Consider the following 25531-nt stretch of genomic DNA (forward strand, 5'->3'; position numbering starts at 1 on the left):
GCCGCCGCGGGGATTCGAACTGCCGGCCGTGTGATCGGCAAGTCCTAGGTGCTGAGGCTTTAACCCACAGCGCCACCCGCGTCCCTTTTTACATATAACCCCTATAAAGCCTAACCCTGGCCATCTTCCTGATAAATAATGCCATTTTTTCCCTCTCTTAGTAAGCATCTTGAGTTTGGGGAAATTAGGGAGTTTATATGGTGGTGTTTAAAATGACTGTTCCCCCCATAGTGTTCCTTCACTGCTGCTTTATCCAAACTTCTGCTGTTTAAAGCCACCACTTTTCTTCTCTCAGTGTGGAAACTGTAGCACACAGAGACTCCCCCCGCCCAGGGGGGCCTTTCTTCAACCGCACAGCAAGTAATTTACTACAGACATGAGTTCCTGTCTTTTTCTTCCTGCTTGCTCTTCCTTCTCACACATCTGCCTCAAGGGCTGAAAATGCATCATTGATGCCCCATGCAGGCTATTAATCTATATTTTGCTTATCACTGTTTCAACTGGACAGAATTAACTGCTCTAGGTAGACAGGTGCCTTGCACCCCCCCCCTCCCGGTGTTTAACATAGTGACTTTTTCAATAATGTATGTGGGGCCAGGTTACCATCTGGCAGGAAGCAGACATTATTCTCCCTATGATGGCTACTGTTTTCTTTTTCCTCTTGACCTTTCATTTGATTCCAGAAGCTTATGTTTCAGATTATCCTTGGAGAATTAGTTAATCTTCATCTTTGTTAACCTGGAGAGTCAAGGTGGTGATATACATTTGCATGTTAATCTTCCATTAGACATGTTTACGTATTTCTCAAAATTCAACAGCGTATCATACTGTACTCTATTCTTTCTCTGTGCCAATTGTAAAATATTGACAGATTAAAGCCATTATGCCATTTTTGTCTACCTTAAAAAGTTTAACAAGCTAAGCATCCTGGAATCAGACTTTAGGCTAGAAACCCAAGGCACTGGGATAAGTAAAAATAACAACACTGAAGATGGAAACTGTTTTTCCTCAAGCTTTATGGCCTTCCCCCCACCCCCAAGAAACAGCAACTTCATATTTGAAAGTAAAGTACTTTTTCAAAGCACTTTCATTTTCATGTGGAAAATAGGAGCCTCCATCCAGAGTGCTGTTCTTGATTATAATCCCACACCAATTTATTTAGAAGTAAGTTCAAAAATCTATATTGAACTTTGAGTAGGATTGTGTTGTTAGGCAAAGCTTTGGACTGGATAGCAAACTTAGTATCTCATCAAATTGCGTTTCACAAAATACTTATGAAATTCTACTAAGTTTAAGAAACAAAACACTACAGTACAGGGCATACAGTTGGTTGTGAGATCCTTTGAAATGCAACTGGAACTAGAACTATCACCCATGGAGTCTAATGGGGATGCTCGCTTAAGTTTCCCCTATCATATTAAATATAGTTACAGTATTACCTGTTCTCAAAATTACAAGATACTATTGTTCTCAGTGTGTGCAGATTTGTTAAGACTTGCAATTTCACATTCCAGTTTTGAGTGCACTGAGTAATTGAAGAAACTTTCTTCCATCTTAAATTAAGTAATCTCCATTACTGATTTCCACAAATCATTTCTTCATGTAAGATAATCACCCCAAGGCAATACCATAAATTTCTTTTATCTAAATATTATCCTGATTTACGCTACAACCCTATACACACTCAGCTGGGAGTAAGTCCTAATGAACTCAGTAGGGATTTAAGCCATACTAGATGTATGATATACGTACATACATACTAGACGCAGGAGGCGCTGTGGTTTAAACCACCGAACCTAGGACTTGCCGATCAGAAGGTTGGCAGTTCAAATCCCCGTGATGGGGTTAGCTCCCGTTGCTTGGTCCCAGCTCTTGCCAACCTAGCAGTTCGAAAGCACGCCAGTGCAAGTAGATAAATACAGTAGGTACTGCTCCAGCAGGAAGGTAAACAGCATTTCCGTGCGCTGCTCTGGTTTAGCCAGAAGCAGCTTAGACATGCTGGCCACATGACCTGGAAAAATAGCCTGTGGACAAACGTCGGCTCCCTCAGTCAGTAAAGCGAGATGAGCGCCGCAATCCCAGAGTCATTCATGACTGGACTTAACTGTCAGGGGTCCTTTAACTTTACTTTTTTAGGTGTATGCGTAATATGAAGCAGGTCTACTGTAATATCTTGATTTTCCTTAACTGGGCGGGGTGGGGTGTCAATACTTTCTGTGAAGGCAAGGAAAAGGTGGATCTCTTCACTCCATCCCTGAGACTGGATTGGATTAGCCGCCTTCATGTCTAAGACCCATTTAAAAAAAAGATCCCCGCTGGTGCCAACATGCTTAGAATTACTCTTTCTGTGGAAGGGCATATAGATAATTTGTATTTGAATATATTGTATTTAATTTAACTGTGTTCAAATTAACTTTCCCAGTTGGAAACCCCACTCCAGTTGAAACATTCTCTGTCTTACTTTCCTGTCTTCCATATATGTAGTGCAGACCCCTTAAAATTAGGGCTTATTAGGTAGACTCATGGAACTGTAGAGTTGGAAGGTACCCCAAAGGTCATCTAGTTAAACCCCCTGAAATGCAGGAAACTTTGAAGTAATGTATCTTGTCCAACAATATAGTCCCTGTCAACTTTTACCTTAATTGCAATTCCAGCACTCCATTTTCTTTTTTAAAAAATCCTTCCTAACCACCCGCTTTCAGAGCTTATCCACTCTTCTTCTTCTGCTCCTTTCCCTGGGGGGAAACCGCAATCGGACGAAAAAGCACTTTGGGTTTTCTCCGGATTGACATTTGCTCTGATTTAGCACTAAAGAGTGGGTCTTCCCTGTGAAAGGAGTGGAGCAAGGGTAAGTTGCTTGGCCCCTTGCTTTCTAGGCACAGGGCAAGCGGACGTGTGAGCAAGCCCTCTGTGTGGGAGCTTCGCTTATTCCAAAGTCTTTTCTGGGCCACCAATAAGTCACCTTTTGCTGATGCTAACATTGTCCCACTGCCCTCCTTGGCACCTCCTTACCGAAGCCTCATCACCACCAACCGCTTAGTTCCTCTCCATCATTCCATGCAAGCAGAGTTATACCTGCCTGTCTGAGAACATGACATTGGTCTTGGAGATCTGAGAGGGGAGTTATCAATATGGGCACATAGTCCCCAAGTTACAAAATACCACTAAGATTGTGCACATTTATTAAGACTTATAATGGAATGTTCCCTCTGAGTAGCAGCAGGAGCCACTTGAGTGCTCTCTTGTGCCTTCTCCAAGTGCTACTGCCGCCGCTGAACAGGTTGCAGTAGCATTAGCACTATATATGAATGTACTCAAGAGATGAATGCAATCAAGAGATGTACTGAAGAGATGGTTACTACAGCACAGACCATTGCAGCCTCTGAGAGATTGGTTACAACTTAAAGGTAGCATCATTTCTCCCAGAAGTCAAGATAACAAACACAAATCATGCATCGTCCCCATTCTTCCCCTCTGTGGCCTCTGCTTTTTGAAGAAGCGTGCTGGAAAACTCTTTGACAATGATTTGTCCATCAATTGTTATAGATTTTAATTTAAAACTGGAGGTTGATTGCTGAGTAAATGTGGAAAGTCTAGTGTTGCAGGCAAGCGGACGTAAAAGGCTAGAGCAATTTTACAAGGACTGGTTTATAGAAGCATTTCTTACAAGAAGGAGCAAATTTATACTAGACTTTGCTGATTCCTCTGAGAAGATGCCATGCTAAGGGCCCACCCACACTGCCATTTATCTCATTATTTCAAGTGATTTCAAGTCATGGGGCTGAGAAGTTTTATTGTTGTTATTATTAGTATTATTTGCCCCATCACTTTCCTAGGAAAAACTACTGTTTACTGCTAAATCAGAACAAACATCAATTGGGTTTTCTGTGGATGGAAGTTTGTTCTGATTCAGCAGTAGACTGGGGAATCTAGATTTGGGGAAAGTGGCAGGACAGAAAGAAACAAATGACCCTCTCGTACCCATGACTTGAAATCACGTGAAATCACAGGACAAACAAATGTGTGGATGGGCTCTAACTTAGGAGGTGGTACAATTACAGCTGTCAAAAGCAGCTTTGCTCTTCCTTTTCTCTATAACTTCTTCGAGCTAAGCATGTTAATTAGCTATTTGTTTCAGCTCTTGGTATATGAAGCTTCATAGGCCATACATTTGTATCTCCTGAAATTCTGATGACTTTGATCTGTCTCCACGCATTCTAACTTCCCCAGAAATGGACATTAGCATTCTCTTAACAGTGACATTTCATAAGGTTACCTCTGAGCTGTAAGTATTTTGCAAGAGGAGTTTGATTGGAGACTGCAAAATTTAAATTTGAGTAATTAAGGACAGTACTCAATTACTCTGGCACAACAAATTCACTTTAAAAGCAACAATAGTCTTTTTGCAGTTAGGAAAGTGATGAGGAAATTGACGGAAAGACATATCACTCCCATGCAATCAAAAATCAGGATGATTGTTCATTGTTGTATAATCTTCCTGGAAGAAAATCAGAACAAGTGCTCAACAAACAGTGAATATCATATAACCTTAAAATAGGATTTGGACAAGCAAATAAGGATGAATGCTTAAGAAGCAGGTCTGTCTGAAGAAGCAATAGGTTAGCTCTTCCTGTATTCCTGTTGTTGTTGTCTTTGCAATGAAATAGTATTTACTGGGATGACTGGAGTCAATTGTTTGAATTAAATATTACAGGTTGGTGGTGTCACTAAGAGTCAAACTGCCCAAGATGCAGAAGATCTTTGTTTGCATTTGCCAACATTTAAATACAAAAATCTTTGCCACTAGATCTTTGCCACTGGTGCTCAGGGAGGGGATAACTTTACCTCTGTGCTGTTTTCTTGATCTAAATCATGTCTCTTCCACTCCCACCTGCTATTAGATCCATAGGGATGGAACTTAGATTTAGAAAACAGCAGAAGGAAAAGATTAAACCACCTATTGCACAGCATATCTACTTCAAAATCAGAACCCTAGAAGCTGCTTAAAGGTAAAAATACAACCTTTATCTGAATACAGATCTCCAGTGCTTCATGCAGTTTGCTTTAGGTGCTCCTTTTAATCTTTCTATAGCTAGAGTGCAAAGAATTGCAGAACTATGTGTACACTGGGTTGTGTTTTTCAAGTAGCTGCCTTTCATGCTGAATGATGAATTGCTTTTAAAATCAAGGTGAGTTTCAAAAGCAGTTTCTGATATAGCATGGGGTTAAAATAAATATATTCAAAAATCCCACTGTGTATAAGCAAGTCATTGCCCATTCCTGAGTGTTCTAGATTCTGGCCTCTGTCATAAAAAATCTAAAGAAAGAGAGATCAATGAACTTCAATGATTTCCAGGCAGTTTGAGAGGGATTTCCTCTGCAAGCCTGCCAGATTTGAGAGATATATTTTGCAACTTTAGTCTTCTTGTCCTAATTTAACAAACCCTGTTTTGCCTTTTCCTCCAAATAGAACCATCACACTAGAGAATCAGTTGGTCATTCTTGCGACATCAGCAGCGGATGCTGGGTGCTACTATGTCCAGGCAGTCAATGAAAAAAACGGAGAGAATAAGACAAGCCCATTTATTTACCTGAGTGTGACAGGTGAGTACTGATTTTGAAAAATGTATTCTGAAAAGGATGACATGTGTTCCATGGAGAGACATTTCCCCCCCACAAAAAAATAGCTTTAGCAGCAATTTTGGAGGTAGCAGTATTACCTACAAAAAGCAAGACCCTGGAAGGAATTGAGCCTTTCTTTGATTAGCGGATTCTAAGTGTGCATTAAGCAAAGAAGAGTCAGTCTCAGGGTTTAAACCTGTCACTTTCCTTGCAGAAATTCATACCAAAAAAGCCACACATTTGGGTGCCCAAATGAATGAAAACTCTTTAATCAACCAGTATTTTTTAAAGCTGGACTTTTGCATTCTTTTCTTTTGTGTGCTTTGAAAAGCTTATGCTATTAGTATTTTTCTATGATGACTTCTTAACTGAAGTGATGACCACATCACACACACCCAGCGCATACATTCAATATCACTCACTTGAAGCATCTAGATGTGGCTTTTATCATAATTTGTGCCCCAAAGGAAGCATTTGCAATGTGTTGTGGGTTTTCCATGGGAAAGGAACAGGGCAAGGGGAAAATCACTCAGATCCATGCATGGAAAATGTTGGTCAAGCAGAAAACCCCTTGGACCTGTGCTTCCTTATCATGGGGTAAGCGGAAGTATGGATGAGCCCTAATATGCTGATGATTGAGGATGCTACTGCACTATGGTATACCTGCCTCCTAGCAGATCCTTGGGTCCTTTAAACCACTGCAGTTTCATTTTAAACCTTACCTACAGGAAACATAGATAGTGGGTCTGTGTGATTAGAGGTTTGTGCAAACTATGGCTCAGATAATGAGATAATGGGCATCCTGCTGTATGATCTGAATTAGAACATGTGAAGGTGTGATAGCCAAAAAATTACTAGGCAGGGAATCATCCTTGTTATATTCACAGATTCCAAAAGATGATGGATGGAAACAGGCATTTTGTGCCAGTATTATGTTGTTCAGATGTTGTGAAGCAAGTAAGGCAAAATGAAATTGGTTTCCTTATTAATGGGTTAATATAGGTTTTAAAAGGTGTGTTATAGTGTTAGTATAGTGGATACTTTTCTCCTTTTTTAAAAGTACCTTGTACAAGTGAAACTATTCTCAGCAAAGATCACCAAAATGAAAGGGTTGCATTAAACAGTTTGTATCGCAAAAGAAAAAGAATAGCTTTGAAGGGGTATTTTAAATACCTGTTCTAAACAGAAGTCTGTTTATGTTTTCTCTTCGTGAGTTGAGTTACTGGTATTTTGCTGCTCTTGATTTCATACCATTTCAGATCAACTGCTTCTGTGGTTGGTTTATATCACACACACATTCTGTATTTTTTATGTCCAGCATCTACTGTTGATTCTTTCTTTTTAGAAAAAAATGATTAATACATATAATTTAAAAGGTAAAATGGTTGCTTTTTGGTGACCAAAGCATCTACTTGCCTAAGGTCTATTTTCTAAAGATGAATTGTTGAGCAGTCCAGTGATAATCGAGAGCAGTTAGTTAAATATGCACGTGTTTTGCTAAAGAAACGACAGATTGAACTAGGCCTGCTGGTCAGCCGCATAAGAAATGCAGGGTTGCCATGGAAAAAACAATGCCAAGCAGAGCTTATTGGGACCTTGGGAGTGGCATAAGTGTCATGATCCAGCTGTTCTGTGAGATGGGAGTGAGGTGTAGACTTCTCCACACATTTTAGAATTGTCTATCTTCACGGATTCTATATAGCTATTTCTGGTTGATGGGCTTTTTAAATGGCATAGGATTTGCAAGCCATGCTGATATTTTGGATGCAGAACTGAAGTTAGTTTCATACTAACTTATGCCGCTGCTCCTGTCACTGCTTATACCAACCTCCTCATGCCAAAAGGTTGCCACACACAATTTCCCAGACATAGTTGGTAATCGGCCATCAGAAACAGTGCCCAGGCAGATATCACTTAAATGTCAGGGGGAAACCAGATAGATGGCAACCCCTGTGAGCAGTGTCATTTTTGGCAATTTCCCTTAACAATAGCTCAAAGACTTCAATATAAAATAAACCACAAGCCCATGTTCAGATGACACAATAACCAAAACCATGACTAAACTTCCAATAGTGCAGCAGCAGCAGCAGAATGAGAGGGAGAACCAAGCCGGCATGACTTGCATCTCTGGGAACTTGAGCGTTCATGCTAAACCATGGTTTGGCTCAATGTTAGGGATGAACTAAGCTACTGTCACATAATGAGGAGCCAAACCCAGAAAACCTTGCAGCTTTTGGCACAGACTTCTTCTCTTACATTACAAAATGGGTTTGATAATTACGTTCCCCTCCACCTTGCTAAGTTGCCTGAAAAATCTTGTATAAAAGGTGCCGTGTCTCTCATTTTTTCCCCCCTGGCAGCAGAGGAAAAACAGCTATACTTAGAATTTAATGACATTCATCTATAAAGCAGGCTTTAATGGTCTGTATTACATAACCACTAATGCACTCTGCAGCTCATTTTCTGATCTTAATTAACATTTGGGAATAGTCAGTCTGTGGCCATGTGAATAAAACATTTGCAACACACCGTAGGCTACAAAGAATGGCATGGACATATAGCGAAGAAAACAAAATGAAGAGGGAGAAAATAAAAGTGGGATTTGAAGTCCACACAGGTGGTCTTTTGACTAATAGAGGTGAGGGTGGGGAGATAATGATTTAGAGAATAACAGGAGAAACTGAAATCTGAGGCCTTTTTTTTTTTTTTTTGCCAATGAAAAGGTCATAATCTTGATAAGAACTGCTTTGATGATATTTGAGTACTGGAGTGGCTGAAATGCTTTTAAGGTGTTAACCTATATTTTTTTTTAAAGAAAACAATATAATGGTGTGTGCCTTGAGATTGAAACTGAGAAGAAAGGAAACAATAAATGTACTAAACTCAACAGACATGAATAAAGCTGAACAGGATTGCAACCAGGCAGGAATAATAGAATTGTAGAAGTGTAGAGTTGAAAGGGACCCAGAGGTTCATCTAGTCCAGCCCCCTGTGAAGCAGGAATCACAACTAAAAAAATCCCTGACTGATGGTCATCTAACCTCTGCTTTGGAAGCTCTAATGAAGCAGAGTCCGCCCCACTGTTGACCAGCTCTTAACAGTGTGTTCATTTCAGTCCATTGAGCCTGCAAAAGAGTGGGCTTTGTCCAGGAGGGGCAAGGAGGGCGGGGGAGAGAAGCAACAACAGGAATCATAGAATCATGGAATCATAGAATCATAGAGTTGGAAGAGACCACAAGGGCCATCGAGTCCAACCCCCTGCCAAGCAGGAAACACCATCAGAGCACTCCTGACATATGGTTGTCAAGCCTCTGCTTAAAGACCTCCAAAGAAGGAAACTCCACCACACTCCTTGGCAGCAAATTCCACTGTCGAACAGCTCTTACTGTCAGGAAGTTCTTCCTAATGTTTAGGTGGAATCTTCTTTCTTGTAGTTTGGATCCACTGCTCCGTGTCCGCTTCTCTGGAGCAGCAGAAAACAACCTTTCTCCCTCCTCTATGTGACATCCTTTTATATATTTGATATCGTGGGCTTGTGTGCATGTGTGCAGGAAGACAAGAACCCCCCTCAAAAAATCAGTAGAAAATGAAGGCATGTGCAACTGTGGCGCAATGTAGTGGAAAGGGTCAGAAAGGGGTAGGTAAGAAGAAGAAAAAGTGAAACAGCAAAACAATGTGATGGACAGGATATACTGTGCGTTTTCAGGGACACCTCCTTGAAATAGTGCAGAGCAAGGTGTGCCCAGGATTCCAGTCAAAAGTTGTGGTGGTACTAATCTGCACAGTGACAAGCAGAAGGAAACAAGGGATGAACAAAATAATAATAACAATAAATAATAAAATTTTATTTATATTCCGCCCTCCCCAGCCAAAACCGGGCTCAGAGCAGCTAACAGCATAGGCCCCCAGATGAATTTACAAGCCAGAAAAAAAAACAAGACTTGTCACCCAAATCACCCCGTAGGGGATGGACAACAAGAGCGTTGGCTCCTGGGGGCTGAGGCACTGTGCCCTCCCTCCAATCTTTTTTTGAGGGGGCTGGGCTGCCTCAATGTTCAGAGGGCCCTGTGCGCAATGTCACGTCATGTTGAGCCCCCTCAATCCTTAATCCTCTATCCTGGCCCCTCTGATGGCCAGTTATGTCTAGAGCAAAATTCAGAGCCTGATATGTATCTCTTAACCAATATACAGTATCCCATCGTTAGAAGTGTTAACAATGCGACATTATATCTCTGTCTATCTTCAAACACTTTGTGGAAAGACACAAGAAGTGTAGATTGAGTAAATGGCTGAAAAAGCAAGTTTGCAAAAGGTGAGCATTTGTAAGTGTTTTTGGAAGGTTGGATTCCTGTTGCAACACTAATCATCTGAAACTGCAATTCAGGTCTTTGCTTCTGGAATTCCTTGTTCAAGTTATGAAATATAGAGGTGCCTGTCACTTTAGTAGATGTATTAGTAAATTAGATATTCTCGAGCCCAATTCATAATGTTAGGAGATACAATGTGTTTTGCAGGCTTTGACGTCTTCCCTCCAAGCTTTCAGTGCCAGCTTTGAAAAACGCAAAATAAGATTGATGAAATTTTTAAAAACCTTGCCAGCCTGTGGTTCTGAAGAGTCAAAAGATAATAAAGCCAATTATTATTTAACGAAGATAAATCGTCCTCCCAAGCACTGCAAATGTAAAGGAAGGAACCCATTGTCCTGTTGATAAGATTAAAGTAGTGAGGGGGCTGAAATTTAATTCTTGGTTTGGTTATATTGTAATTAATTTGAAATATACGGATGTCATGTTGGCCTAGCCAGTTTCCATTTGTAGTAACAAGCTGTTTTGTCCCAAGGCATCAGAGGTGCCCAGATTGCATTAAATAGCTCCTTCCTCAAATTTGTCTAGTGATTCAGTTAGCCTTATTTATAATACAAACTCTAGAAGGAGGTAATATTAAGGGTTCTATGGTGCTACATTTAAGTACCCAAAATAATATCCTACAACATTCCCTTTTATAGGGAAGTTTTTAATATTTGATGTTTTATTGTGTTATAAATATTTTGTTGGGAGCCACCTAGAGTGGCTGGGGCAACCCAGTCCAATGGGCAGCGTACAAATAATAAAATTGTTGTTAATATTCTGGTGCCAACTGCATTCCTATTCATCAGAAATTATACTTACCCAAACATTTTGAATGCCTCCACCATGTAATTCAAATAAATTAGTCTGAACCATTTATCAAATATATTTATATCCCTTCTCATAAAAAACCTTAATGGGGTGTGGTTAGTGCATGGAGGAAGCAAACCATGACCCTGATGTTGCCTTATGTCTGAGCCAGGGACTGCGGTTTGTTTTGTTCCAGCAAACTACAGCCAGTAGAACCAGAAGAGTAAACCAAACCCTAGTCCAGACCTAATGTTAAGCAAGAGGTAATGGTTCGCTTCCACCCTCCCTCCATGAGTGGAGAGATTTATTCCCTGTGCTGGGATTTGTGGTTTACCATGATTTGTGGCCACAGCCTAAAAAGTGGTGCCACACCAGAAAAGGCCCATTCTTCAGCCTCCCCATCCCAATCTCAATAAGCAAATGAACCTGAACCCCAGATGATCTCAGGGCACAGGGCAGATTCATGTGTTATCTATTGTTTTAACAGAATGTTTTACCACCCTTTGAAACGCTCGCCTTTTAAGAACTAGTCCCAAGTTGCTGTCCTACTTTAGCAATCTCCCCTCTGCTCATTTACAATCCCCCCTCCCTCTGTACAGTCTTCCTTTCATCACCATTGTGAAGATAAACTTATTGTTTGGTGTTTTCAACTGAGGAAGTAAATCTTGCTAAACAATAATCTACCATCAAGGTGTGCTCAAAAGTGGAGGGAATGGCAGGTGAGGAGAAAGGATTTCACTTTGAGGTTTTAATGGGGAGGTAGACTCAGCAGATGTTAAGGCTACAGATGGAGTGTCTGAAACATATTGTTGCATTAATTTTTGATGGGAATTCCAGCAGCTAAGATGTAGGGAGTGGGAAGAAAACAAAGCAAGGCAGGCCAAATCCCCCATGTAACAGACTTTGCAATGCCAGGGTCAGGCTTAGACCAGCTGTATCATCCTGTCAAACTGCTTTTAGTTCATGCTGGGTTGCGGGGCTGCAGATTTTGCATTTGCTTAGCCTCCATGGATCAGATTCACAAAAATGAAATTAATGCTCCAATAAGATTGTTTTTTCATGTGAAGAAAAGGTACATAGAAGTTGAGGGGGGGATTGGATTTCTCTGCTGTGACTCAACTTTATACAGCATTGGTTCGCTCAACAAATAGGATGGAAATCTTGCGCAGCCCCAAATCAGAGCGCTTTATGAGTTGTGCCATGTTTAAATCTGTCTTGGAAATAATGACATTTCATTTTGCTCACTTTCTTGATAACCTTTAAGATTTCTTCCTGTCAAGCAAAATTCCGGGGGAAATTCTGCATTGACTTGTTCTCTCCACTGCTCTTGTCATGTAGACGAATATCTGCTGTATGCTCCAGCAATCATTCAATATTCTTTTGTCACCCAGAAAGCTAATTTCAAGCAGCTGCACAAGTGTTTAGGAACTGAGCTAGATCTATATGGATACTATTACTAGACATGCTATCCATAATTTGCTGCCATATTGAAATTTCCCTTGCCACCAAGATCTTTCTCCCTGTTTTTCCCCAGTTCCAAAGGGAGTTAATACATGCACAAGATTGGTTTGATTCCTGCCAGGCATGGATGTATTTGGGCTGACTGCCTCCATGCAACACATTACATACAGTTTGCCTTCCATGTATGATGTGTTGAACAATCGTGGACACTATTGTTGTATCTCTGTTTTGCAGAATAACATTTACAAATCCCTCCTATATGGAGGCCAGGGCTGCTGGAGTGGAATCTTTCCAGCATTTTTTACCTTCTGCTGACAAGTTGATTGCCTATTTTTGTGAATTAGTACATGCCTGGAAGAGTACAGTTTGCTTTCCTTTACCCTACAATGCTTTGTCAGCTGCTTATTGATACTATCTGACGTTGTTAGGCTATAAAGTCCTATACAACTTAGGGCCAGGCTATCTGAAGGACCATAATTCCCTATACAAACCTGCTTGGGCTCTGAGATCTTCAGCAGAGATCTTCTCTTGGTCGTCCCCTACCAGGCACGCTTGGTGGGGATGCAGAATAAGGCCTTCTCAGTGGCTGCTCCCAGACTGGTTCCCTCTTTGTTATACTTCTGGCAGCAGGTGAAAACTGTTCTCACAATACCAGTTCAGGTCAGCAGGATGGGTTGACAGAACCACCCCTTGATTGAAGGCAGGCAGCAACCTTTTGGGAGGTAGTTCTGCAGTTCTGCTCCTGCCTTCCGGTCAAAGTGCAGCCAGTTGCCACAAGCTCCCTCTGATCTTTCAGGCTTTTACCTTTTAAAAAATATTTTATCTTGTATTTCTAAAGTAGTTTGCTCAATACTTCTTCTTATACTTTTATTTAATCATTAAGTTTAAAGCTTTCTGCAGCTTATTTCCTTGTTATAGGAGTGTGCTCCCCTACCTACCCACTTCCCATTTTCTCTGCTGTTCTTTAAAAAGAAATCTTAATATTTTCATCATTTTCCTCCCGCTGTAAGTGGTTGGCCAAGGGAGAAAAGGGAATTTCTCCATTACAGCAGCAGCTGTAGTGAAGGAGGAATGCAAGGGGAAGCCTGGAGAGACATGCAAGCTACGTCTTTTGGCGCGAAAGCCATTTCTTCCCTTCTACAAAAAGGAAACCTCTTCATTGAGCTTTTTAAAGCCATTTCTCCAGAAGGAAAGCCTTACATCTTCACTTAAGAGCAGATTTCATCCACCCCACTCATATATCGATTAGGTGTGCTATATTCCCCTGCTATCCATTCCGATTCAGCATTTGGGATTTCTTTTTAAAAGATTATTCATTTAAATAATAATCAGTCTGGAGAGGCTAGGAGGGCTAAATAACTGGGGGGAAACAGACCACTACCCCCTCCTCTGAAGAAGATCCCAACTGGGAAAAGGAAAAGAGGCAAGCAAAAGGCTTTAAACACATTTTCTACTTTCCAATAGCCCCTCTTAATCATCAGATGAGGAAGAATCCTCTCCTCCAGCTACTAATATGGACCAGGGCTCTTCTGGGGTCCCCCCCCCTCCAGCTATTATGAATACCTTACATCTGTCTGAGGATGTGCTTAATCAAATCAAGCTTACAGCTGAATTTCTGCCTGCTTTAAAAGCCTCTTCATCATCTCAGACAAGACCTGCTGGCAAGAAAGCACAGACAGTGCCTAAAAGGCCCTCTCTCAACTCTGGGCAACCTAACATACATTCCATGGAATCTGCTTCAGCCAGACTGCAGTCTACAACCAGAACCTAGTCTTTCAATCCCTTTGGGATGTAAAAGGATCTTAATCTAGTAACCCAAGACTGAGCACAATCCCAACAGTCTTTAGTTCTTTGATCCTTTTGCTTTCATGGATCAAGACGAAGATGAATGGAGTGACAACCCACTAACTCCCCAACAACCCTCCCACTGGCTGTTTCAGGAGTCTCATTATATTCCTTTCCTGGGTAAAGCCTTCGCTACCTTAGAGCTTAATGATCCCCCTGCAGAGCCATCTCCAATTCCATCTAAAGCTAAAATGCTAAAGGAACCACAGCATTCTGTGCTGGACGTTCCAGTTCCAGCCCTGCTCAAAAAAGTTACCAGGGCGTAATGAGATTTACCCCTCCAATGTAAAAAAGTGATGGTGCTCGCTAATAAGCTATACTACCTAGACTCTGATTTCATGGACTCCCTTAAACTGCCCAGTGTGGATTCACTTTTTTCACTGTAGTTTCCAAGGCTCTACTTCCAAGGGAAGGAGACTCCCAGCTGAAGGATCCCAATGAACACTGCCTTGACTATGTCATCCACAGGGCACAGGAAGCCAATGCCTTGGCCATCTGAGCAGCTTGCACAGCTTCAATGTTTGCTTGTGCATCTTCAATGTGAGTGGATGACCTCTTAGACAACCCTACTCAGGATATGAGTCACCCCGCTAAACCGTACTGAATCTACACTGTTCAGCAACATTCACAGTAGATGCTATGATGAATATGCATCTTGTGCCCCATACCTGATGTAGTGGCCAGACAGTCTATGGCTTTGACACTGGGAAGCAGATACACAGCCCTGTGTTAACTTTTGCATTGCCTCCTATGTGGCTGGCAAACCTTTTGGAGAAGACGTTCTGAAAGACATTCTAGTTAAATACAGAAATAAATGCAAGATACTGATCATTCATAAGAGAGATGACAAGAAACCGAACAGGAAATATTCAGCACATTCCTACAACAATCATTTCAGAACTTTTGGAAACAGGGCTGAACAAACCATGGAACAGACCCCGCTACCCTCCTAGAAGTCAACAAATCACAAAATTCTCCCCCAATCAGAACAAAATCGGCTGCTAACAATGACACTGCCTCACTTCCAGTGTGAGGAAGGCTCCAGCCTTCTACCCAAAATGGACTGCCACAACCTCGGCAAATGGGTGCTGAACACCATTCTCAATGAGTGCATTTGTACTTGCCCAAAATGTAGTTTTTCTATTGCTGGGGAAATGTCAGCAGGCTCCACCCTAGCTAGCTGACCGCAGGAATGTTTTCTTGCACATAGTTACTTCTCAAGTGTTTAGTTAGTTACAGTCCTGCTTGGGAGGTAGGATATATCCTGCACCTGCCAGGACCTTCCCAGGCTTATCTTTCTTGGGTTCTGCTTCCCAGGTCACTAGATCCCTCCCCAGTGTCATCTGTCAGCTACTCCTCACCTGTGGTCTGGCCTGGCTCCCCCCTCCCTCACTCCATCTGCATCTAAGACCTACGACACAGAGCAAGAAATACTTGGATCCAAATATGCCGTTCTGCACGCAGAAGGCATCTCTTATTCATGGGAGCTCTGTTTCACACCTCACACTAGAACACACTGTTTACTATTCTCACGCAGGGTAGTTAAACTAGATCCAAAGGTGTTCGTCCACCCATGCAACCTCCTGTGGAAGCCGAAGCAGCAGAACTGCTGTAGAATTCACATCATAGTGTTGCATAAACTCTTGTGCTAATGTTTTCAGACCAGCACTTGCAGCCGTATCCAACCCATTACTATTTCATCTTACTGAAACAAAAGTTCTTTTGAGGTATTCTGTAATATGGCCTTTCTAAATTTAACTTTTAAAAAATCACTTTATAGCCCTGTGCTGCATTTATATTTGATCTCTCTCTCACACACACACACTATATTTTAGAATCCAATAGCAATCTCATCCTACCTCCTTTATTTATTTCTGACACAAGCAATTAATCTTTCTCTGTCTCTAATCAGTTTTGATGTTACATTCATTGGAGTGATTTGTTTCCTATCTTTGTTGTGCACTGGAATTGATATGTGATGATAAGAGCTTCTTGGAGGACAAAAACAAGGAAAATATAAAATTGAATTTACCTTGCAATCATTATATAAAATGTGACATACATCAATTATGCATGCCAACCAGGGGAATGTAGCCTTGAACAAACTGTGCTGATTTGCCATTAGAATGATACCTGGAAAACTTTTTTTCTGTACAAGTATTTTGGTTTACTTGCTTTTCTCTGGACCTTTTACTATACTAAGTGTGAGAAGGAGCACTGGGGGGATTACCTAATGATAAGAGAGCAGTTATTAATAGGAAAGAATAAGCTAGTGTTAAAACCTGGATGCATGTAAGCAAGTGAGCACAACTGTTTTAAATGTGACATTTCTTTTTCCTAGGAATGTTATTTCACCATGTTATCTCCCATAGAATATTGTTTTCCTTTAATCTGATGCTTTGAGTCCCATTAATTGAAGATAGCCTTCAGCAACTGTGATCTTTCCCTCTTTGTCAATCCTCTAGATGGTATTTATTTCAGATAGTCACTCATTCCCTCCCCCCATTTATGCAGTTTAAAATTGGTTACATTAAAAATCGTAATCTCCCCCCTCCATAAATGGACAGATGAGAATATTCGCAGTATCTTCAGAAACTCATTTTACAAATTATTTTTATTGCTGTTGTTGCTTTGTAGTTTCTTTATTAATAACGAATAACAGCCCAGTGATGCCAAGTAGTCTGGTAGTAGCTAAGTGGGGTACATGGGAAACTGGGGGCGGTGATGTTGCAACAGTACCATTTTTTAAAAAAGTAGGAAAGTCCTAAGTAGGACTTTTTCTAAGTCTTGTTTATTTTAAAGGATTACTTTTGAGTTTAACATACCCAAGCAGCCAATTGTGTTTTATTCACTCGGGTAGTGTGAAATAATTTGGACAAGGATAAAAGTATTTAAACAAATATAGCACAAGACACCACCTCCCCATCTTGCCAAAGGCAAGGTGGTTCTTTTAAAATGAGATTCAGAAGCAATACATAATGCACAAGTGAGAAGGTTAAAGATTTTATTCTAAAACGGCAAGCAATATATACATACCAAGCAAGCACTTCAAATCTGCCACTTGGAAGCCCTCAAGAAGCGGCAAAGCAACTCCCCCAGGTAGCTTCATTTTGCATGGCCCTGTGGCCGATCAGTCCATGCGCAAGCTTCAAAGAAACTCTGCCCAAACTGTCCCATTTTATAGATCGCCTGTGTGGCTTCCAAGACTGCTATGTGCAGATCATGCATTAGCCACTCCCTCCCAATGCCTCACTTTCTCAAAACAATGTCCAACAGCAAAGAAGTGCCCAGCACTATCCTCCACAACTGATTAAGGCAGCTACGTGTGCAGCTTCACCTCCTCCTAACATTCTCAGGACATTAAAAACTGTTCTCACACCATTAAAAAACTTAGTAAGAGCGGGGAGGTGGAAGAAACAGAGGCAGGAAAGGTAACTGTGTCAGATCACTAACTCCTCAATACATTTTTGTCTTCTGGGTGCATTTTCCATACACCCCCCCTGCTCAGCATCAGTAAGCCAATCTCAGCAGTAAGCCAATCTCAGCAGTAAGCCAATCTTGCTTTTTCTGCTGCCCCTAGAGGTCCCCTTCCCAAATTGCAGGTGAGACTGATCAGCATTTCTTGCTGTGATTGCTTAGCAACAGTCATTAAGTGATTAATCAGAGAATTAGAGAATTGTAGAGCTGGAAAGGACCCTGAGTGTCAACTAGTCCAACTCCCTGCAATGCAGGAACCTCAACTAGATTATCCCTGATAGGTGGCCATCCAACCTTTACTTAAAAGCATCCAGTAAGAGTCTACACCAGGGACACGGGTGGCGCTGTGGGTTAAACCACAGAGAGTAGGACTTGCCAATCAGAAGGTTGGCAGTTCGAATCCCAATGACGGGGTGAGCTCCCGTTGTTCGGTCCCTGCTTCTGCCAACCTAGCAGTTCGAAAGCACGTCAAAGTGCAAGTAGATAAATAGGTACTGCTCCGGCAGAAAGGAAAACGGCATTTCTGTGCACTGCTCTGGTTCGCCAGAAGCGGCTTAGTCATGCTGGCCACATGACCTGGAAGCTGGACGCCGGCTCCCTCGGCCAGTGAAGTGAGATGAGTGCTGCAACCCCAGAGTCAGCCACAACTGGACCTAATGGTCCTTTACCTTTACCTAAGAGTCCACAACCTGCCAAGGAAATCTGTTCCACAGCTGAACAGCTCTTACTATCAGAAAGTTCTTCCTGATATTTAGTCGGAATCTCCTATCTTGTAACTTGACGCTATTGGTTTGAGTCCTACCCTCCAGAGCAGGAGAAAGCAAGCTTGCTCCATCCACCATGTGACAGTGCTTGAGATATTTGGAGATGGCTTTCGTATTTCCTCTCAGTCTCCTCTTTCTCAGGCTAAACATAGCCAGCTACTTCAGCCGTTCCTCATAAGGCTTCCTTTCCAGACCCTTGATCATCTTGGTTAAGCCTCTTTGGCAATAGTGCTGTCTGGCGAGTGCTGAAACCTTAGAGTTATCTCCATGGTTTGTGCTCTAATTTTCTTCAGGAATGTCTGATTGACTTTTTATTGTTAATGAAAGCTAAGCATCTGGGGGCCCTGCTGGCTCAGTGGCCATTACATGTGTAGTCCCCGAACCCCACAGTTGGTAGCTGTGTGTGCAATTCCTCACCATGTGCATCTGTGACTGCAGTTTTTCCTGGATGACGAAAGAGAAAACTATATTCAAGAGGGGGAAGTGAGCCTCAGCACATGCCTTGCTTCGTATAGGCTTCTTTCTGCTAACTAGAAACATTTATTTCAATGAAAACTGACATTTGTGGATGGAGAAAGCAGGATTATAAAATAACTTTGGCTCTGATGAGGCTCTTAATAAAATGACTGCAGTTGCTAGCATAGTTACAAGGCCAAAGTTAAAAGTTAAAAATTCCCAGATAATGGATGGTATTTATTCTATTATTGAACTAGAAATTTCATTAGCGCTCAGTAGCAATGTCCCGCAGTGAGCATTTCCTCGGGTTGTTAGATGCCTGACCACAAATAACCCATAACCCTTTGGGATGTCAGTTTACCCCAACACAGAAAGCCCACCCAAGCAGCAAATGCAACTAAAATTATTTTAAGTCCACATCATGAGGCAGCCTAATTAGACTTACTCTCAAAATCATTTGTCAACTATTGTTTCCTCAGTAAAGCGAACACACATTTTGCTTCCCTTTATACCGCTCTAAAACTGCACGGCCATGGAAGCTACATGAACTCTATTACTTGTTACAAAGATTTCTACCCCCCCCCCAAAAAAAAACCACCAGTAGTGTTATGCCAATAATATTTTTAGTGATGGGCTTACTGAATGCAACATTAATTCTAGAGGAAACCTAGTCATAAAAGTTGTATTTTTCTTGTGATTGTTTCATTTACCTTTTTTAAAGTGAATATTTTATGGCCAGGGACGCGGGTGGCGCTGTGGGTTAAAGCCTCAGCACCTAGGACTTGCTGATCGAAAGGTCGGCGGTTCAAATCCCCGCGGTGGGGTGCGCTCCCGTCGTTTGGTCCCAGCGCCTGCCAACCTAGCAGTTCGAAAGCACTCTCAGGTGCAAGTAGATAAATAGGGACCGCTTACTAGCGGGAAGGTAAACGGCGTTTCCGTGTGCGGCTCTGGCTCACCAGAGCAGCGATGTCACGCTGGCCACGTGACCCGGAAGTGTCTCCGGACAGCGCTGGCCCTCGGCCTCTTTGAGTGAGATGGGCGCACAACCCTAGAGTCTGTCAAGACTGGCCCGTACGGGCAGGGGTACCTTTACCTTTACCTTTATTTTATGGCAGGACTACTAGGGTCTACTGTGTGATATCAGATGGGAAAATTCAGTCTCCTGGTATTTGTATCAATATATACTCTACAAAGTTCTTCTACTTGGGCTGCATTTAAGTGATCAGACCGTGCAACAGAATTATTATGGTTTTCTTAGGTTAGATCAGGTTTTTTGAGTTTGTCTATCACTTACCACTAAAAAAGTCCCAACAAAGTAAAAATAACACCACAAACCAAATAATAAAACCACAAGCATTGTTAAAAACAAATTTAACAATAGAGTCATATCAAAAACACATAACTATTTGGATATTTACTGATGGCAGCAAGACTGACCATCATGTCTTTTTAGAAACATTTGGAAAAGGCTGCAGTGGAGATTTGGTATGGGAAAGTATGGTTTCTGTTTAACTTGGAAAAACTAATGCAAAAAGTTCATTTTCACAGATGACCGTCAAAACAGGACATGTGTTATTTGTTTCTGTTTGATCTTAATAAATACAGTAATGGAGTAGCAGAGGCACTAAAAAAACTGGCAAGATTCCACGTTTGTCATTCTTAAATTTAAAAAGACAGGACATCTGAGTCTAGCAGGATGGTAACTTTGGAACTCTATGCTGCACCATCATGAGCCTGTGAAAAAAGACAGATTCATTAGACTAGGCAATGGTCAGTGTTTCCCCCTTACCTTTGCTATAATCTTTGTGTTTCCTGTGTCATTGTTATGATTTGCATAACTATCCTTTTCAAAAAAACTTAATAAGAATTGCATTTTTTGAAAATATTAATTGTGCTATCCAAATGCCCAGGAAAACAAAAAATGTCATTCCTGGCATCTATCTGATGATTCCACCAACAGGCTCCTACCAAGGTCTATTCTCTTCTTGCCACCTTTCTGACCTCCCATGGAGGTCCCTTAAAAGTGGTATACAAAGAAGGGCTTCATGTGACAATCTCAGGGCTCAGGCAAAGGTGGCCTTTTAGGTATAGGAGTCTTGAAGCCTTAAAGATAAAAACCAGCACTTTGAATTGGGCTGGGAAAGAAATGGACAGTCATTGTAATGGGACTGGAACTGGTGTTATGCATTCAAGTTTTCTTGTTCCAGATAACAAGCTAGCAACTGTGATCTGTGCTAGCCGTGGCTTACAAATCAACTTCATAGGCAGCACCAAGTACAATGCATTTCAGAAGTCTAACTTGGAGGTTTCCAGAGTTTAGGCAACTGATATCAGGCTATCCACATCCAGAAGTTGGGTTTCTGCATGCAAGTGGACTTCTTGCAGGGTTGAGCCCTCAGTAATAACTATATACATAATGTCTAAAAATGACTTGCTCAGTGTGTGAAACTGGATTCATATCCCGTGTTTTATCCACTATTAACCACTGTAAGGCAAATTTGTGGGGTGGGAAGTGTTTGCATTACCTGCTAAAAGTGTCACTTACTTGTTCTTTACATTCTCATTATTTCTTAACAAAGAAGCTCTTTGCAAAACTACAAGGAGGAACTATTTTATGTAAGCTAAATTTTTCATAAAATGGGATATATGACAAGTAGCTGAGACAGTCATTTTTCAACTATAAACACACATACGTAGTTTTTCTTTTGGCAAATGTTGAAGCATTTTGAACAGTGGAGGAGATGCAGTGTTAGTAAGTTTGCCTCTTAAAGCTTGCCTTTTGTTTTCCCCAGGTTTTTATAACAGCTAAAGGGGTGCAATGCCATCCTTATGGAAATTGTTAGCAAACTCCCCCTTGATTACTAATCAATGCAGCAGCAAGTAAAAGCTTTTTGTGTATGGAAAAAAAAATCCATCATTTTGTCGCCCGTCGCCCCACATGTTGTTTGACTAGAAAGGAGGAGAAAGGTTGTTTTCTGCTGCTCCAGAGAAGCGGACACGGAGCAATGGATACAAACTACAAGAAAGAAGATTCCACCTAAACATTAGGAAGAACTTCCTGACAGTAAGAGCTGTTCGACAGTGGAATTTGCTGCCAAGGAGTGTGGTGGAGTCTCCTTCTTTGGAGGTCTTTAAGCAGAGGCTTGACAACCATATGTCAGGAGTGCTCTGATGGTGTTTCCTGCTTGGCAGGGGGTTGGACTCGATGGCCCTTGTGGTCTCTTCCAACTCTATGATTCTATGATTCTATGATTCTATGATTCTATGACTACTGTACATCTTCCATCATCCACAGCCAGCAAGGCAAAAATCTGGGATGATAGTAGATTCACAGACTTGTAGAGTTGGAAAGGAATCTCAGCTAAATCATCACTGACAGATGGCCATCCAACCTCTGCTTAGGAAGGAGTGTACACTACCTTGCATGACATTGCCTCTCATCTTCCCCACCTCTCGGCAGACAAGCTGAGTGACAACACTTTGAGAAGTGTCCCGGCTTCTGTAAAGTTTGGCAAGAACCAGGGCGTTCCTGTGACCATGCTTTGAGGAGCACCCTGGTTCCCACTGAGTTTGATGAGAGCTTGGGTGCAGTGGTGGAAGTGGTGGTGGTGGTGGGAGGCGGCGGCGATAATTTCTGTTCTGCCTCAGGTGGCCAAATTAGATGGGCTACCCCTGCTCCTCAGATTTGCTTTGACTTTTACTTCATCCAAAATCTCAGTACATTTTGAAGATCACTCTACAAGTAATAGACTTGCTTCCAGGATTTGGTGCTTCCAGGATTTTAACACCAACCAGAGTTAATGAGCAGTGTAAATTAGGGATGGTGAACCTGCAGCCCTCCAGATGTTGTTGGACTCCCAAACTTTTATTAGCTCCCGCCACATAGCTAACAGTCAAGGATGATGGGATTTGTAGTTTAGCAACACCTGCAAGGCCACAGGTTTCCCATCCCTGGTATAAGTTCTGAATTTCCAAACGCTCTGACTCTGGCAGCAGCTCTCCCTTGACATAGCAGATTTATCCCAGTTATCAGTGTGTGAGTGACAGTCCAGCAGCTACTGCTGGAGGTAATTTGTAGAGAGTGATTAAAATTGCAGATAATCTTTTCCAGGTGATTGGAGACATTAAACTGAGTCTTTAAAAGATAGCTGAAAGGATATGTGAAAGAGACAAAAAGAATATACTATACCCTAAATGTAACAGAACACTGAATTTTTGAGTCAATGTCAAACATGCTTCTCTCTGCTCCCAGTTCTGCAAATAATGGATAAAGCAGCTTCTCCATCGTGTACCTTTTTACAGGACCTAAGGAGGCAATCAAAACCCTATTGGGGCGGAGGGGAGTTTTAATGGGGCAGAGTTGTCCCTCTACCCAGCCCTACCACTCTGCCAGCCTCTACCCACAGAGCCAGCATCTTTCCTTTGACAGAGAGCTCCCCAGTTCACTTGCTGAACATGTGGATGGGATCTCTGCTGGTTGCAGCCCATGCAAAGCCTCCAAATAGGGCCCACTTGACAGCACTGGGCCTGATGGAAGCCCAGTCGCTGCACCAGGCAGGAACAGAGCTTTGTCTGGCTGGGATTTGGATTGCAGTGTAAATGAGGTGCTTGTCACCCTGTTGCCACCATTCAGGATTGTGACTGAAACTGGAGACAGATTCTCTTAGGCCCTGAGAGAGACGGCAGTAAAACTGTTACATTTGTATGTATACTGTTTCGTACGTGTCTTGGACTGCATATGCATCAAACCTGACTTTCTTTTTATCTCATGGGAGTCTGAATAACCTGGGCAAAGAATCTATAAATATTGATAGTGATATAGATCTCCTAAACTGATTATCCCACATAAAAATGAATAAAATGGTTCACTTTTAGATCTGTCTGGCACTCTTTTTAATGAGTCATAAATGCTAATTTTGTCAAGTGGGTCCAACAATTCCCCTATAATATTCACTTTCATGAATTTTTGACCACATCACTTTCACTGAACTTCGGTAGAAAGGTGGCTGTAAATTTCTATAGATTTTACTGTTTTATCTTTTTGTAAACTGCTTTGAGGTGCTTTTGTTTTTATATTTATTTATTTATTTATTTATATATTACAACCAAGCGGTGTGTAAATGTTATGAAATAAATAATAAGTTGTATTTCCCCTACCGCCTAGTTCATGTTCTGGGCCTGATTCTGAAAAACTTCTAGATGGCCATGACACTAGTCTAGAGGTAATTATTATCGTTGGCTGCTGTTGTCTATGATCACTGAAGTTGATTATGCTTGTGGAAGGATCTCTTTTGACCTTGACTCCGGCTGAGGAAATCCTGGAGTAAATGGAGTTACACGGAGCACACAGTATGTGAAAATGCAGGGGCGTTGCCAGCTGGCATATATAGTTTTGCATTAAAGCTTATGTATCAGATAAAGGAAGCTCAAAGGGGGGAAATGGTGATTATCAGTTTCATCTTGTGCCAGTACCACCGCCCCCCTCCCATCGCATACACATACAAGGTTGTCAGAAACAATGTGCATAAATGTGTCTGTTTCTTCTGTAAAGAAAATCTTTTTTGCTTTGAAATGAAATGATCATGCAAGATTATTATTAAATATTTGTTGAATTTATACTCCACCCTTCCTCCCAAAGGAGCCCAGGCTGGCAAAAAACATCAACAGGAAAACAACACAATTAAAAATAAAAACATATAAAAACATGTCAGTGCCTGAGTGATAGCATATAGCTTCCTACATATACATGTAGGAAAAGCTTGAACATACTGCAAAATAGACATGAGTACCATCTGAATATAGCAGCCCCCCCCCCCCCCCGGAATTAAGCAGGAGGAACAAGGACAAGAAGAAATAGAGGCAGCCTTTGATTAAGCAGCAGATGAGACATCAGATGCTGCACTCATTGATGGAGAGAGCTATTTGCACTTCAGAAGCTAATGCAGAGGAATATTATGATGGGATCTGACAGACCTTTTTGGACATTACGGTGTCTGCGGAATTCTTCTCTGGATTATAATGCAGGCTTCATTTTGCCAAGAGAGTCTGATACAATTATACATCTTTGCTACAGATTGGAATGTGGATTTATGCTGTCACTTACGACCAGTCAAATAGCAGAGGTATTTGCTGTTGTTGACAGTGCCTTTAAAATGGTATCAGTCAATGGATCTTAAAGCAGCGTGTGTCTGGGTCACAGGGAGCAGGTGAGGCAAAGCTCAGAGGCCTTCTCTTGCCAAAGTCTTGGAGAGGGGCGGGAATAATAATAATAATAATAATAATAATAATATATTTATTATTTATATCCCACCCATCTGGTTGGTTTTCCCCAGCAACTCTGGGCGGCTCCCAACAGAGTATTAAAAACACGGTAAAACATCAAACATTAAAAATCTCCCTAAACAGGGTTGCCTTCATATGTATTCTAAAAGTCAGATAGTTGTTTATTTCTTTGACATCTGATGGGAGGGCGTTCCACAGGGCAGGCGCCACCACCGAAAAGGCCCTCTGCCTGGTTCCCTGTAACCTCACTTCTCGCAGGGAGGGAACCGCCAGAAGGCCCTCGGAGCTAGACCTCAGGGTCCGGGCTGAACAATGGAGGTGGAGATGCTCCTTCAGGTATACTGGGCTGAGGCCGTTTAGGGCTTTCAAGGTCAGTTTTGAATTGTGCTTGGAAACATACTGGGAAGTATGGAATGGATCGTATGCAGTGTCATCGTAGGCGAGTGCCCTCTGATCTGATGGTGCTGT

The 25531-nt window shown here is 41.7% G+C and overlaps 1 protein-coding gene across 7 annotated transcripts in view; it reads left to right on the forward strand.

The window, feature by feature from the left end:
* SDK1 (sidekick cell adhesion molecule 1) overlaps positions 1-25531 on the forward strand; it is a 586517-nt gene that overhangs the window by 240288 nt on the left and 320698 nt on the right. For all 7 annotated transcript variants that reach the window (XM_083413291.1, XM_083413295.1, XM_083413296.1 and 4 more), the window contains exon 6: positions 5471-5604. In XM_083413291.1, coding sequence (XP_083269417.1) covers positions 5471-5604 — 134 coding nt within the window. The remainder of the gene's footprint in view (positions 1-5470; positions 5605-25531) is intronic.

The sequence above is a fragment of the Podarcis tiliguerta genome, assembly GCF_965153285.1.
Source record: "Podarcis tiliguerta genome assembly, chromosome: 14".
NCBI classification, from domain to species: Eukaryota; Metazoa; Chordata; class Lepidosauria; order Squamata; family Lacertidae; genus Podarcis; species Podarcis tiliguerta.